General features: G+C 28.9%; 1 protein-coding gene and 1 long non-coding RNA gene across 24 annotated transcripts in view; one reads left to right on the forward strand and one right to left on the reverse strand.

The window, feature by feature from the left end:
* Positions 1 to 16,811, forward strand: part of LOC136988275 (cell adhesion molecule Dscam2-like) — a 62,168-nt gene that overhangs the window by 40,104 nt on the left and 5,253 nt on the right. For all 23 annotated transcript variants that reach the window (XM_067286139.1, XM_067286158.1, XM_067286137.1 and 20 more), the window contains 4 exons: positions 7,437 to 7,538; positions 8,820 to 9,002; positions 9,075 to 9,236; positions 13,000 to 13,190. In XM_067286139.1, coding sequence (XP_067142240.1) covers positions 7,437 to 7,538; positions 8,820 to 9,002; positions 9,075 to 9,236; positions 13,000 to 13,190 — 638 coding nt within the window. The remainder of the gene's footprint in view (positions 1 to 7,436; positions 7,539 to 8,819; positions 9,003 to 9,074; positions 9,237 to 12,999; positions 13,191 to 16,811) is intronic.
* LOC136988283 (uncharacterized) overlaps positions 12,724 to 16,811 on the reverse strand; it is a 28,052-nt gene continuing 23,964 nt past the window's right edge. The window contains exons 2-3 of the long non-coding RNA XR_010882746.1: positions 12,964 to 13,197; positions 12,724 to 12,880 (exon numbers count right to left, since the gene is read on the reverse strand). This is a non-coding gene — a long non-coding RNA (uncharacterized lncRNA). The remainder of the gene's footprint in view (positions 12,881 to 12,963; positions 13,198 to 16,811) is intronic.

Here is a 16,811-nt window from a genome sequence, read left to right on the forward strand (position 1 = left end):
AATCCTAAATATTTAGGATTCCAACAAGCTAAACTAATAGAACATATCTAGATAAAGCAAAGATTAATTAAAGACAAACTGAATTCTGAGAATAGCATTTAACTTACTTTGGTAAAGCAATAAACACACGTTGTCCCAGTACTCACTTATTCTTTTGGAGTTATACATTGGACTCACACAGATTTTGAGCAACTCTAAACGAAAACAAGAATAATACTTACTAAGCATAAACATCATCATCTTAATCTGCCATAGAAAGATGGTAGATGTGGCCTGATTGACATATTAAACCTTCATTACAAATAAATACATTCTACATTCTTTCAAAGGAGAGAAGGCCTAATCCTAAGGCATAGCCTTTGAAAAGAAAGAATGAACAGTTTAACTGAAGTGAGAAGGGTGAAGGATAGGAAAGTGTGAAAACATGAGATCCAGAGCAGCCACCAGATCCCATTTATTTAAACAACCAGAGTTACAATAGAATTACAATAAAATACAATACACTTGAGAACAATAAACAAGCCTCAGCACTTTGAAGTGGATAAAAATCTTAAAACAGCCTTTGGCTTTGAGATTTCCCCCTCAAAGCCACATATGTATAGCCCCTCCTATTTTTAATAATGACAATTAACTATAAAGAAGAAAAATATAGTGAGCTTGCCTTACTTCAAAAGTAGTATAAAGTATTATGCAATGAGAAATACCTGTTATCAGCATAAATATGCACACTGAAATAGGCCTGAAGAGAGAACAGAGATCATTTAACAATTGTTTAGGCAGTCATTAATGGCCTTCTTATAAACAATTGCTATAGAAAGCCAAGAATGACTTCATAATGCATCCAAACAAATATAAATGCTGACTGTGCATTTCATAGAATATATTAATTACATTTGCATGAAAACAGATCTGAGAATCCCAAACAGGAGATATTTGTCATTTGTATGCTGAACAATAATAGTCACTTTCTTGTCCACTAGAAAATGATTTTCAAGAAATACTTCTTTGTAACAATTTACTTTATGGCTACAATGTTTATTTACAAATTGCTTTCTAAATACTACTTTGATCTTTATTTTCCTATTTTTAATCTACTAAAATACAAATTCTATTTATGAACAAATATATAAATTTACAGATAGAATATTGCATATTATAAAACTGTGTCTTTTTCTTTCTGTTTTTACTGTCACAACTAGATGCATAGACAGACACTGGACATTTCTGACATCAATGTCTGTCTATGCATCTAGTTGTGACAGTAAAAACAGAAAAAAAAAGACACGGTTTCATAATATGCAAAAATAATCAATTGGATAAGTTGAAATGGCAATCACATCACCATGAGGGAATTTATACGATTTACCTTAAAAAGAAAGGAATAACAGAGAAAGAAAGAACATACACTTTGTATCTCACCTTTTATCTTTGTTTTTAAGACATCTTGTTGATATATCGGGTTGTTCAGAAAGTAATTTCGTTTTTTTATTACTAGAGGAATTAGATGTATTTTTATCAGCCAATTTGATTTTAAACCACATTTTCATTATATAATTTGACAGCTGACATTTTAAGGCTTATTTGTAAAAATTTTGTTTGATTCTGTACAATTGTTTTTTCTTCGGTGACCCATCAAATATGGAAAATCGAAAGCATCATTTTTGGCATATTTTGCTTTTTTTATAACTAAAAAATCAAAATGCAGTTCAAACAAGAAAAAAATTGTGGTACATGTTTGGAGATGTGTTGAGAGAAAGACAATGCCAAAACTGGTTTACAAAATTGCATTCTGGCAATTTTAATATCGAAGATACACCACATTCTGGATGTCCATTTGAAGCCAATGAAAACAAAATAAAGGTACTGATTGAAGCAATCTGCCGTATAACAACACATGAAATCACTACAAGATTAAATCTGTTAAATTGAACCTTTTATTATTACTTAAAACAAATTGGGTTTGTGTCAAAGCTTGATATATGGGTTCCACATGTTATTAAAGGGAGATGTTCTCTATGGTGGGATTTTAAAGAATTTTTTTTTTTTTTTTGAGCTTTTACCAGACAATTTAACAATTAATTCGAAAGTGTGCTGCCATCGAGTAAACAAAGTGTAGTGTTTTACCATGATAATGCCAAATTTCACACAAGTTTGGTAACTCATCAGAAACTGTTATAGCTTAGATGGGATATGTTATCACACCAATCATATTATTACTTGTTCCGGTCTATGCAAATTTTTTTTTAACTGTAAGACATTTACTTGAAATGACAATGTCAAAAATCACTTGGATCAGTTTTTTGTAAACAACGATCAAAATTTTTATGAATGTGAAATCATGCTACTACCAGAAACAATGACAACAGGTATTTGACCAAAATGGTCAATATATAATTCAATAAAATAATTATTTATTATAAGAATATTGCATTTATTTTTCTATGGAAAAAACGAAATTACTTTCCGAACAACCCAATAGATTACTTTAGAATACATGTCATAGAAAAAAGAACATTAAAAACCTTATCTGTACCAAAATCAATTGCAAAAGTGATACCCAATAGAGAAATAGAAGCCATTAACCTAAAAATATTAAAAGCTGCAATATAAATATATTAAAATTAAAAAATTGAAAAAGAAATTTAAAAAACTAGGCATTAAACAAGACAACAGCCTAGGAGAACTAGAGCAAGAAAGAATAAAAAGCTAAATAAAAAGTTTGAGTTCCTGCAATTTACAGAAGTTAAGAAATGGAAAGATAATCTGGTATTAAACAAAACTGATATAAGAGTTTTTGGAATCTTTATAAGTACTCTCCAAGACAGCCTAGATTTTAATGGTTTGAACCAATGGAACATGTTAGACATTGTACCACACAGATCATGTATGCAACAACATAAAATTTTCAGAAAGAGAAATAAATGAAATTAAAATAGAAATTAGTAATAAGTTAAAAAAACACATAGAAAATTATAGAAAAATTGTATATCAAATATAAAGATAGAATTGAAAAATTAAAATCATTTTTAAAAGAAAACGATATAGAAATTATAAAGGCAGACAAATCAAAACAAATTATTATAGTACATAAACAGTGGGTCCAAACTAAAAAATTTGAAGTATCCAAAAGATGTCATCTATGTAGAACTTAAAAAGAGAGTAAATAAACAGTTTAAAATGAATAAAATAAAAAAAAAGAAGAAAAACAATTCATATTAGAAGATGCAAACAATAGAACACCAAAACTGAACATACAATTAAAGATGCACAAACCAGTAGAGCAAGTAAGACCTATTGTTGATTTCAAATACTCTGTCTTATATAATTTAGAAAAATTCCTAAAATATGAAATTTCCAAGTATACAATTAAAAATGCAGACAAACTTATAAATGAAATGAAGAATATGAAAATAAATAAAAAATTACAAAATTGCCAGTTTAGACATTGTAGACATGTATCCCTGAATAACCTGGGAACTAATAGAAGATACATTAAGAAAAATTGAAGTTCAGGAAGAAGAAATAGACCTAATAGAATTTGCTTACAGAAATAATTATTTCATCACAAATGAGAAATTTTATACACAAGAAACAGGAATCGTCATGGGATCTGTTATAGGTCTGAAATTGGCAGAACTTGTCATGATATACATAGACCAAGAAATCAATGATATCACAGGTATAAAATTCTATAAAAGATACATAGATGACATAATTATATTATATGATCAAACAATAGTAAGAAGACAAGATAAATAAACTAAATAATGAAATTAAATTCAAGATGAAACCAATACCAAAATAAACTATTTTCCATCTTGATATAGTAGTAAAATGAAGAAAAGAAAAGCTAGAATTTAAACCATATAAAAAACCAAGCAAAATCCAGAAACTTATAATTTATAATTCAAATACTCCATTATATATAAAAGAAAAACATATTTAGTATGGAATATAAAAAAATTATAAATAGAACAAGTATAATGCAGAATAGAAATAAGTATATCAAAGAATTAAAAGCTAAATTTCAATTAAATGGTTACCCCAATAGAATATACAAAAATGGGACAGTAAAATCAACAATAAACATCAGCAAAACAAAGAAAAAAAACAAGAGCATCAACATAAAATATGTAGCTTTCCCTTATATCCAAGGCTTCTTTGAAAAAATAAAGATAACAAAGTAAATATAAAACTTTGCTCCAACTTACAAAAAATTACAAAAGAGAATACAAAAAAAATCAAGCCTGAACTGAGCAATAAGATAGAAGATACATATAGCACAACAAATGTAGTCTATTCCATACCTTGCACCTGTGAGAACACGAAAAATTACATAGGAGAAACAAAAAGGAAAGTAGGAGTAAGACTAAAAGAACATATCACTGATTTGAAACACAGAAGAGTAAATTCAATTTTTTACAAACATTGCACAACAGACAATTGTAATATTAACAAAGAAGTAGTGAGAATTTTACACAAAGAAAAAAATTGGTACAACAGAAAATTTAAAGAAAGTTTTGAAATTATAAAAAGCCAAAAAAATATCAATAAAACTTTAAGCATAAAGATTCACGAAAATTGGTTAAAAACATGATAATGATAATAATAGTAATAACAAAAAGAAAGTTTATTTTATTGTATAAATGTTCTTAAAAAGATTTTTAATATGCCAACAGAACTTCATAAACACAGACATCACAAGTATGAGCCAAGTGCTGTTCAGAGTAAAACCAAGAAATTTTAACTGTAAAAATATTTTTAACTGTAAATAAGTAATTTTAAGCAAGATGTATACCAGTTAACACCTCCTTACAAGATATCACAAAAGAAATGGTACGTTGTAACCTATTATAATATAAAACAATTTGTTCTATGAAAAATTCATGTTCATGTTTTATTCTGTAGCCGACAGAAGAGGGGTTATGCCCGAAATGCATCTCGGCCAACAAGATATTCCCAAATAAAGATTGATGTCAGAAATGCCCAGTGTCTGTCTATGCACCTAGTTGTGACAGTAAAAACAGATACAAAATTAATTTTCATCAATATTCTAATTCTGCTGGATGAAAGATATGTTTTTACTGAGAAATTTGAAAACAATAATAAACATGCAAAACATTAGAGATATTCATATTACATATTCAATTTCAGACTAACTTATCCTCTGTTATTTGCAGAACATATTAATAATTTTTGAATACAAGTACCATGTCTAGAGAATTTATTCTCATTTCAACCTGAGAAAATCAAACCTTTAATTTCCAGCATGTGTAAGGTGTGTGTGAAAAGACATTTTTGTCTAATTTAATCAATCATCACCACATTCTAAATATATAAACTTTTAGATTCCAGAATATTAGTTTTAAAAAAATCAGTATTCTGATATATAGCAGCTTGTTTGAAACCTAATGATGTGCTAATTGAGTTCTAATTTATTAAAATATATAACTTATTTTCAAAACCATGTACTAGTCTGACTTGTAGATTGTGTTTGATTCATATAGTTAGTTAATTATTGTTGGTTTTTTTATACAAGAGCCAGATATGGTAAAAAGGTAAAAGAAAGACAAAACAAGAGAACAAATTAATGGTGAACAAAATGCAAATATATACACTTAAAGAAACATAATTTAAATTTGACAGTGCTGTATATCAAACGGTTTAAAGATATTTTATATCTGTGGAAAGGAATAATACTTATTTTTAAATACTGTTTTCTTGCAATATATGAGAGTATCTTTTAAGCTATATTAAGCTTAATGTATTTACAAAGTTACACATAATTGCCTAATTTTTATTCTTATCTATAAATTTAATTAAGAAAAATCAGTGTATACTTTTACAAAGGTATCCGTCTTAACCGTGTAGTTCATCAAATATTCAACTTGATAAATACTTGATTGCAATCTAAATCAATTTGTTTTTTCTTTTTTTGACAATGAAGAAAAGGAATTTATTTAATTAATTTTTAAAAAATTAATTCATTTCATAATAAGACAGTGTCAATGATACTTAAATTCAAAATAATAATTAATTTCAATGAGTAGTTTTGCTTTTTCAGATTGATAACTATACTTTAAAAAAAATTGCACTTAAACTTCCAAATAGAAATAGGAAAATACACAAAATAGCCAATTTAAGTGCAAAAAGGAAAGCAGGGAACTAATACCCCTCCAAACAACTGTTTCAAAGTATCATAGGATGGTTCTTTTATTAAGTTTACAGTCTTTTGTGCAAATAATGAAAAGAGGGAGCAACTCAACTTTCCAACTTTATTGATAACATAATGGATTAGAATGTAGAAATGGAATATTTTACCTTGCATTTAAATTTAACATACTTAGTGTCAGGTATAAATTTATAAAAATAATCTCTAGTTTAATCTTACATTTATATTTAAGGTACTGGTCTTTTATCATCAATCTGAAGATGCAAGAGTGCTCATTGAAATTCATTTGTGTTGTTTTCAATTTAGTCATTGACACACTATTAGTAGGAAGTAACAAATTTTTCACAAGCAAAATACAGTTTTAATTTTAGTCAAAGATCAGTGTTTAATGGTACAAAGATAATTGAACATATATACAGAATTCCAAAGTATTATTTTTAAAAAAAGCTAATTACACTCCATAGTATATAAATGTTGTTGTAAACTAAAAAGTACCGTATTTACTCACATATAAGACAAGGTTTTTATTCATTTATCACAGCTTCAAATTCCTAGGTCATCCTCTTGTATTTAAAAACAAGTATTTTATCTGGGTCGTTTGAATCGTTCTTATATATTATCAGGAGTAAAGACAAGTAGCAATAGGAAATGCAAAGCTTTTGAATTGAATTCCAATTTGAAATACCAAAATCACATGGGAGCCCGATAAATATTAATCCATTCCCACGTGAAAACAGATGATTATTTGGAAATCAAAATTTGAAGAAACTCATAAGTGTAATCAACAGAGAGTGGATTCGACTGTTAAGAATTGGCAAAAAAGATTCCTGATTGTCTAGCTTTACATGAATAAATTATGTTGTTGATTTTACAAGATTTTTCCTTAAAGTTTAAAATGCCAGTAATTTTTGTAGGACAATGTCTGCATTTACATTCATTTCATATTTTGTGATTAAACAAAATAAAATTAGAATTATATTAATAAATCTAATTTTCTTTATTTTGATCTTTAAAGTCACACCTCGTCCTATATGCGAGGTCATCTTATATGCGAGTAAATACGGTATTTACTAAATTTATGCAGAATTTAGATTGTATACTTTGTAGTTTTCTATATGTATTGAGAGTTATAAACAGAGGTTTGTAAATACAAATTTTCTTGATTATTTTTGGTAGTATGTTATAAAATGATAAAGAATTACCTTTATAAAACTACAAAATAATAAATAAAACAGGATTAATATTTTTATATTTATTTTTTTAGATCCACCTCCTGCTCCATCTATATCAATTTCCCATGTAACTTCATCTAGTGTTCAGCTCAATTGGGAAAATTCTCAAGCAGTTCCCACATCAACAATAAAACGTAAGTCTATCTATTACAATATTTAATAATATATTTACTAAATATAGAATTGTAATTGAAAAGCTGAAACTGATTTAGTGAATATTGTCATGATTCTAACATGATTAAGGGAAATTTCTTTTATTCTAGCACTGTCTTGAGAAAATAATAGTAATGAGTCTTTGAGTATAGTATAGATTAACTAAACTTATTAGTGATGAAGTTGTGAATGAGTCATAATTAAAGTAATAAGTATTTTTGTGTAATGATAATTTTAATTTTTGTTTTTGTCTGATCAAGAGGCTTTTTACTTTTATCAACCATAATTATGGTATAGTACTTAATATACAACAAAGAAATTATTCCAATATGATTCTTAGTTAAGAACATAGTTTGTAAATTTTACTATGTATTACTCTACTAAACTTTAATGAGGCTCTGAATCAATCCAGCATTCCCAGATAAAAGAAATTTGATGCATGACTTTGGAATTTCAAATAATGTTGTTAGCTCACAAGGCAAGGTTTACAAAGAATTCATACTGGAAGATAGTTTTAATTTTAGTAAACTAAAATTACTATATACAACATTACTGGAAGAGAAATTTGAATGTGGAATTCTATAAAATAGTATATTGTCTCCTGGCATGCATTAGCATGTTTATCCCACCACATTCTAGCCCCAATAGTTTTTCTTGTTGTTGCACAATAATGCAAGCATGTATGAACTTTTAACACAAGACAGAATTTTTTGTGTTGAAGTTGTCTCCTCTAGACTATTTTCTAGTTTTCAATTGAAATTTAAAGGACACTTATTTGCTGATGTTCCCACCATCCAAAAAGCTATGACAGAAGAATTAAAGATAATTTTAAAAAGAGGAATTTTCTGTAGCTCTCCAAAAATTGTACAACTGTGCTAAAGCCTACATACATGCCAATGGATCATACTTTGAAAATGATGTGGTGGTTGTAAGTCTTTCATAAGTTCCTTATTTGTCAAACATTTGACATCAACTGCAGCAAGAACATTTTAAAGACCACAGCTATTAAAAATACATTTACATTTTCAGTACATTTTTACATAAAAATGAAAATTTTCAAAGTATTATTCTAGAAAATATATGCAAGTTCTTTGCAATTTGGCAAAAATGCATAGATAAAATATTTTAAGGTAAAAATCTCAATAATACTAATATTCAAGTGAACTATATTAAGTTTGGCATTAAAAGATGTCTCACTCATTACTTTTACTGACCTTTCAGTAAAAGTAATTAGTAATCATAATAAAAAATTTTTCTTTTAGAATATCTACTAGAATTCCATGGAGATAATAAAGATTGGATAAAACTTCATATTCCTAACAATCGAAAATCTTTTGTTTTAAATGGATTGGACAGTAGCAGGAGATATCAACTTCGTCTTGCTGCATATAATAGATATGGAAGAGGAGATTTTGCTGTAATTGGTTTTACCACAGCTCATAAAGGTAACATTGAAAATCATAAGAAATTAAATATATAATTTAAAAGATAAATATATATTTATGTATTTATTTCAGAACTCATAACACCTTTAGAAACATCTTCTAGCTCAACACCATTCTATTTAAGATCATATGTTATTATACCTGTAGCAGCATCCATTGTTGTAATTGTGACTACTTTGGCCACAGCTTGGGTATGTTATAAAAGGATGACATTAAGAGAAAAAACACAAATTAGTAAGTAAAATTTATAATTTTTTTTATTACAGTAAAAAGTTTTAAAAAATTTTTTGTTCCGAAAAACAAAGGAAAAATAGGTCATCATAGATTAAAAAGAAAACCATCATAGATATATGCTAAGGGAGATCTTTAACTTTGTTATTTCTGTGTCATTTCACTTCTGATGAGTTTAAGAACAGAGGGAAAATTCCAGTTCACCACCAAGTGTCTACAGTAAAAAGTCTGATGTCATTGGAACTATTTTGTCAATGAAGAAATGTGTTTTTACATGGATTTATTAAAAAAGTAAAAACAAATGATTTAACTAAAAAAGCATACTATTATAGGAATTTAATGTAAAAGATATGAAAGATTCTAATGACAAAAGTTTTTTAATACTTTAATTCAATGTTTATAATAATAAAAATGCTTGCATCTTTCTGATCAGTAAAGAATATTTAAAATATTTACTTTGGAATAAATAATGATCAATCTGTGCATAAATAGCACTGACTTTTACTGAAAAGGAACTAATTTAAACATTAAAATAATGATAAAATTTACAATACACATAATAGTTTTACAGATTGGGATTGAGATTGAGAAAAATATTGGAAAATATTCTTTGTAATAAAGAGGATAGAATATGCAGAAAAGCTTTTTTCTGTTGTAGATATGGATGGATGATATGAGCAGATCAAACACTATGGTGATTGCAATTGAATAAATGTTTATTTAAGATGCAAACAGATCCAAAGTTCAAACACTAAAAGTAAAGATATAACGATAAGTCATAACTTATTTTTCTACTTAAGATATGCACAGTTAAATTTATATTATGACAATGAAGAATATGGTTTCTTGAAAGCAGTGGCGTGCCGTGACATTTGATGATAGGGAAGCTGTGTTTCTGTAAGAAGCCGACTTACAGGGGCAATCAATTAATTGCGCGTCAGGGCCCGTTCGTATTCGTTTGTTCGATAAGCCAGTAAAAACCGTATACTTCTTTAAATGTATTTTTAATAGATTATCTGACGTACTTAATAAATAAGAAAGTTCAATATAATTACCTCCGTTATTAGATTCAATAAATTCCCTACGCCCTCTAAATGCCAATTCTTGCTTTGAGAAAAAACATATAACGTCTATTAATTTAGATATATCTATTAATCGTAATTATCTTGTTATAATTTTCAATATTTATTTTATATTGTCTACCAAAGTTAAATTCTATTCCGCTTTGATTTCCAAATTGCTTCAATTTTACGAAAGAATCGTCATTCGTCATAAATTTTATCGTCAAAATGTCGAAATTTTTTTGTTGACGTATTTATATTTAATTTAGGCATCGGTCTTTCTCTTTTAATAATGTTTTCTTTTTCATTATATGGTCTCGAACCAAAACTTTTTTAAAATAAATTTTTGAATCACTAGCCACGATATAAGGGCTAAAATTAAAATTATAAAAAAAAAACTTACTTAGTAAAACAAAATGTGTGACGAATATACATGCTTAGTAAAAAAAAATTCTTCAATTGTACGAATATACTTTTAAAGAAACTTATAATTAAATATAACTTTGTGAAGAAACGTACATAAAATTAAAAAGTAAAGAATATTTTGTTATATCTTAAAACAATCCACTTACAAGTTAGTGAAATAGCTCCCTACGAGTGGCTAATGAATGAAATCAGAGACAGTCCAGGTAGGTGTGTGCGTGCCAAATCCCGAGGGTGCCGATACCGGTCAATGTCAAATGCCTCTTTTGTCGCATTACTAGTATATCTCAAAGGACGCGACGGGGTTGTTGTAGATTTTAAACGTTTCTCACCATAGCTGTAAAAATCTAAATATGTTAAACTTAACAGATTGTCCGTCGTTCGTTTTCTAACTAATTTGTTTTAGAACCGAGTGTTCACGGAAATTTCCAAAATTTACAACTTTTCGGTCACTCTCATTGAACTGGAAAAATTTCTGTCTTTATTACATCTAATATTATGAAGAGATCAGACCCCACTGTTCTCGGCAAGAGATTGGTTCGGTTAAGCTTCTGTTTAAGTAAAATTTGGCTCTTTCATCAGGGTTTTATATATGTTTCTAATTCCCTAATCTGCTTAATTATTTAACTACTACTTAAGTAGAAATAAGTTGAAACCGGTTACTTTGTACCTGAATATCTGTAGTCTTCGGAAAACAGTGGAAAGACAAATTTTTATGACAACAGATATATAAATCGTAAATTTAAGGAAAATAAATTCTAGAGCTTTTTTTGTACCATTGTACGTCTCATTCATTAAATTTGGTTGTAAATGATGCTGCCAAAGTAACAGTTAATTTTTTAACACTGTACTAGAATTGTACACGTTTTTTCTGCATCCCCTTACAGATGGGACATACTAAATCGTAATATCACCGGTTTAACATTGAAATCCATAAGTAATATAAGATGGGAGAGCGGAATAAACGCGGAATAAATATATCAAATATTTTAATGGATTTTTTTAAAACTCCTGTCAACTATACAGAACTATCATAAAAACATGCCAGTAAATTCCTATCGGTTGGGTTAAGTTATAAATCTAGTCTACGGTGAACAACTGTTTTTTATAACATGGGCCAGAATAAATTTTACGTTTTTTCCGCGGGCCGTAGTAGTCAATTGACGCCTTCTTGTGACTTGTAATTTTTTTAGTCTGCATATATGAAATAAGAGAAATAAATGTAGTAATTAACTTTTTATTTATTTATCGTTTTCGAAAATTACAAAGAATTGGAAAAATAACTATTAATTAGTTATTTTTCCAATTTAATAATCTATTAAAGATCTCGCGGGCCGGATAGAAACTTTTCGCGAGCCTGTAGCTGGCCCGTGGGCCGGGGGTTGCCTGCCGTTGATCTAGTCTGCTTCATGATTCACATAATCAGGCGAGGGTGGCCGAATATCTAGCAGGCGGCTAACAGCCCAGAACCGCTCCGGGATATAAAGTCGGACTCTTTACGCGTGTGTTGCTTCTACCAGCTAAATCGGGTGAGGTTGGTGCACTGTAAACCGCATGTGCCAATGCCTATATAATCTGGCTGATTGGAAACTGACCCGGTTTCGACACTCCTTCCGCCACCGAATCATTCGAATATACAATAGCAATCTTATCGTTTTTTTCACATGTAGTATAGAAATTTGTAAAAGATACATAATGCAGTTATAATAAAATATTAATTTTAATTAATTCAAAGTACGTTAAAATATGAAAATTTGTATTTTATAAAATACAAGGGAAGGTCATTGGAAGGTGGAAGCGGCGCTTCCATCGCTTCCAATGATGGCACGCCACTGCTTGAAAGTACTAAATAATCTAGAACAAGATAGTAGTCTGTCATTTTATATTGTTTTATAAAAGAGGAGCTCTATTTTTCATATCTGGAATATATCACATTGAAATACATTATAAAGTCAAACTAATTACTGTAGTTAATTTAATACAACTTAGTGAGCAGTATACCTTACCCACTATTAATGTTTCAACCTGGTTAATGGGCCATCTTCAACCAGGAACAGACATAAGATCCTTCCTCTTACATCGATTTAACACCAGATGATAGCTTGTATTGTGAACTAGGATGTCCACATTTCAAGTTCTTTGTTTTCTCAGAATTGATTTATGCTGTTAATAATTTATATATCATTCATTAACTGCTTAAGTTTTACATTACAGAAAAATATATAATTATTTGCATCTTTACATACATGAATGTTATAATTTATTTTCTAATCTTAAAATAGTGCTCACTCAACAATATGGAGGAAGTATAGCTGGAGCTCGAGCTAGTCTTCACAGCAGAAATGGATATAGTGACATTCAGTCTTATTCTCCTCCTCCTAATACTCGTTATCCACCTGGTGGTGTTGCCGTTCCAGAAGATGATGCTTATGATGCTCCGTGGGATATGTCAGGAAGTCGAGACCCTCGTGATGTAAGTTCTGTTAACAATGAATTTTGTATTAATTACTAGCATCAGAGAATAAAACATTTCTGTGTAAAATGCTTTTTTCCTTGTTTAGAACAAGAAAAAAGAAAATAATGTTCTTTCAATTATAATTGTTGTATTCCTAAGGAATTTTTAAAATTTTAACAACATTTTGCAGTAATTACTTAATCCTTGAACATACATAAAAATTTTTAAGTAATTTAATTTTTTTAATAGAATAGAATTTTTCATATTTATTGGGAAGAATAATAGGAGTGGGTTTTTTACAAAACGTCTAAGCTATAAGCAAACTAGGTCTTAAAAATTTTTTATAAAATACAGTTGAACTCCCTATATATTGGTTTGTTTGGAAAGTTCATAGCAATTTTTAAGAGAAACAAAAGAAACTGATTTAAGACTAAAAATATACTTTTATTCCATTATGTATGTGCCATTGTTTTTAATGACATGTTGCCATCTATAGGGGAGCTTCATGATACCCTCTTCGTAGATCTTTCCATTTTTTTCTGTGAAAAACTGATCCACGCAGTTTTTGCAAGCTTCCAAAGTATCAAAGTTTTTATCATGAAGGGAATTTTGCAGAGAACAGAACAAATGGTAGTCCGATGGGGCAAGGTCAGGTGAGTAAGGGGGGGTGGGGTAAAACATCCCAGCCTAGTTTCAATAATTTTTGGCATGTTCATAAAGACGTGTGTGGTCTGACATTATCTTGGTGAAACACAATGCCTTTTCTGTTGGCCAGTTCTGGACGTTTTTCTTTAATTGCTATGTTCAGTTTATCCAATTGGGAACAATACTTATCAGAATCAATTGTTTGATTCTGTGGAAGAAGCTCATAGTACAGGATTCCTTTCCAATCTCACCAGACAGTGAGCATGACTTTCTTTGGATGAAGACTGGCATTTGGAGTTTTTAATGGTGGGTTCATTTTTCTTGCCCCATGATTGTTTTCGGCTGATGTTATAAATGATCCACTTTTCATCACCTGTCACTAAAGCACTTCAGAAAAGGGTCATTTTCATTTCGTCTTTCAAGAGAATCACAAATGGAGATGCGATCCAGTAAGTTCTTTTCTGTCGTGAGGTATCCAAATGTCATAACGATTCACATATCTGAGCTTCTTTAGATGTTGAAATACAGTACTGTTTGATGACTTCACTATGTATGCAATCTCTCAAGTTGTGTAATGAGGGTTTTCATCCAATGATGCTTTGATCTGGTCCTCTTCAATAATGCGAGGTCTTTCTGAGTGGGGAGCATCTTCAAGGCTAAAATTACCCACTTTAAATTTTGCAAACCACTTTTAAACAGTTGATTCTACTACAGCACTCCCACCATAAATGTCACGCCTTTTTTTTTTTTTTTTTTTTCTTTTACAATATTTTGCCTGTACGATAAAAAAAAGAAACAAGTGTCGATAATGCACATTGTTTGCATCCATTTTTTTACGAGATAAATTAAATGATACTTGAATAATCTTATTTTTTTTTTTTTTTTTTTTGTAATGGACGTGTCTCAAGGTCATTTATCATAATATTCATTGGTTTGTACAATTCTAATCATTTTCACATCAATCAATGTCTCAACTGTCAGCTATCAAAAATCACTACAAACTTTCCAAACAACCCAATATATTCCTGAAATTACATTTCAATTTTTTTGTTTTCCACAGTTTCACGTCTTTATTGATTTTATAAAGTACACATTTTTTATTTTTCCTTGTTTTTGAAAATAAATAAATTTTTATTAGTGTAGATGATGATACTATTGCCATTTTTACAGTTTTGGTAATGTTACAGTGAAGTTTTTCCATGTGCTTTGATATTTTTATCCTCCTCCCTTACTGTATTTGATATATTATTATTTCTCTAACTTACAAAGCTTTACATAGTGTTAAAGATACAGTTTACAGCATTTTGATTAAAAAGAAGATGCATTATATATATTTCGTTAATTTACACTTTTTTTTGGGAAGTCCCCTGAGAAGTGTAAATAACTTTTCATAATTCATAATAATGTATATAGTGTCAAAAAATAATGCATCAAGTTGTTTTTGAATTCATATAAATAATTAATAATGATTTTCTCATAGTATAAAATTCCCATGCTGATTGTTGTGAAATCATTTTTAATAATAATAGGGAGACATACAAGTATTTTAGAATCTAGATTAGACATTTTAATCTTCTATGATTTATATATATCTCTAAGAATAAGAAAAGTAATGAATGATGAATTAAGCTCTAAAGATAAGATCTCTCTAGTTAATATGTTGGTATTCTAGACTAGGTGCTGTAATTTGAAACATAAGTTTGCTAATACAGATCCAATCCGTGCTCATGAACACAGACCAGTAACTAAAAGACTTTATCTAAAGTGTTCTGTTGAATAACCAATAAGCTTATTTTCCATAAGGAAAATATGAGCAAACTAAAAAATAAACTTGTAGTTTCCTAATTTCATCACACTATGTCACTTAATCTTTCCTCTGTAGATGTTTTTATAATATTGATATGGAAAACTGTTTCATAGAAAATATCCTACTAAACAGCATCAACTGCTTAGCACATGTCAGACATTGGGGATGCACTATATCCTCACCAAGTTTGATCAGAATTGGTGACCTGAATGTCATGCCATCCCTTTGTAAATAACAATAGACTTGGCATTGATTGGGCAGACAAAACTTTTCAAGTTACTTTTATAATTGATATTGCAATTCTATTGTATCAATATTTGAAAGAAGAAATTCAACAAATCTGGCAGTAAAAACAGATTTTTGTTATATTGCAAAAAAGATTGGAGATTGCATTTTTCAACTGTTGGAAAGGATCCTTTGAATATTAAAAAATTATAGTTTCACTATATGTAGAAAGTTGCAGTCTTCATATCTGCCATTTAGTATGAAGATTAACTTGTGAAAAGAAAAAATTCATTTCATGCCAATCCAAAATTGACTTTTCATTACACCAACAATCCTGAATACTGGTATTTTACCAGTATTCAGGATTGTTCAGAGGAAAAAGAGCTGGGGACTTTGACATAGACCCCCACAAAAAATTAGAGGCCCATAGTGGTTCTTACTCCTCTAAATTAAATTTATTTTCCTGTTAGTAAAAATAATACCATTAAGACTGTTTTTATTAATAAAGAAACATTCTGCATATTTCATTTGTTAAAAAACAAAATGGCAAAAAGGGCCCCATACAAGCTCTCGATGGCCCTACTAGTATTACACTGACACTAATACCAATTGATATTTTCCTAATTTTCAAAATATATTATTCAATTTTTTTAAGTTTTAAAGGGTAAGAATGTAACAATTATACAAAACATTATAGAGAGTCAAAATACAATTAGTATTTATAATTAAAATATTAATTTAATATTTTTGTTAACAAAGTGATTTCTTTCACATTCTCAGTTCCATACTGCCCAAGTACCAGGAGTGGAAGAGTATTTGCCAATCAGTGCATTTTTCATTGCTTTTGGTGCTATGCTACTTGTGCTATCATAATAATTAATGAACTGTAAGACACACAACCTTTGCAAATGATATCATATGCAAAGTTTAATTTTATTGAAGAACTTGTAGACTTATTTATA

Source organism: Centruroides vittatus, unplaced genomic scaffold, assembly GCF_030686945.1.
Source record: "Centruroides vittatus isolate TY-2023 unplaced genomic scaffold, ASM3068694v2 scaffold_324, whole genome shotgun sequence".
Classification (NCBI taxonomy): domain Eukaryota; kingdom Metazoa; phylum Arthropoda; class Arachnida; order Scorpiones; family Buthidae; genus Centruroides; species Centruroides vittatus.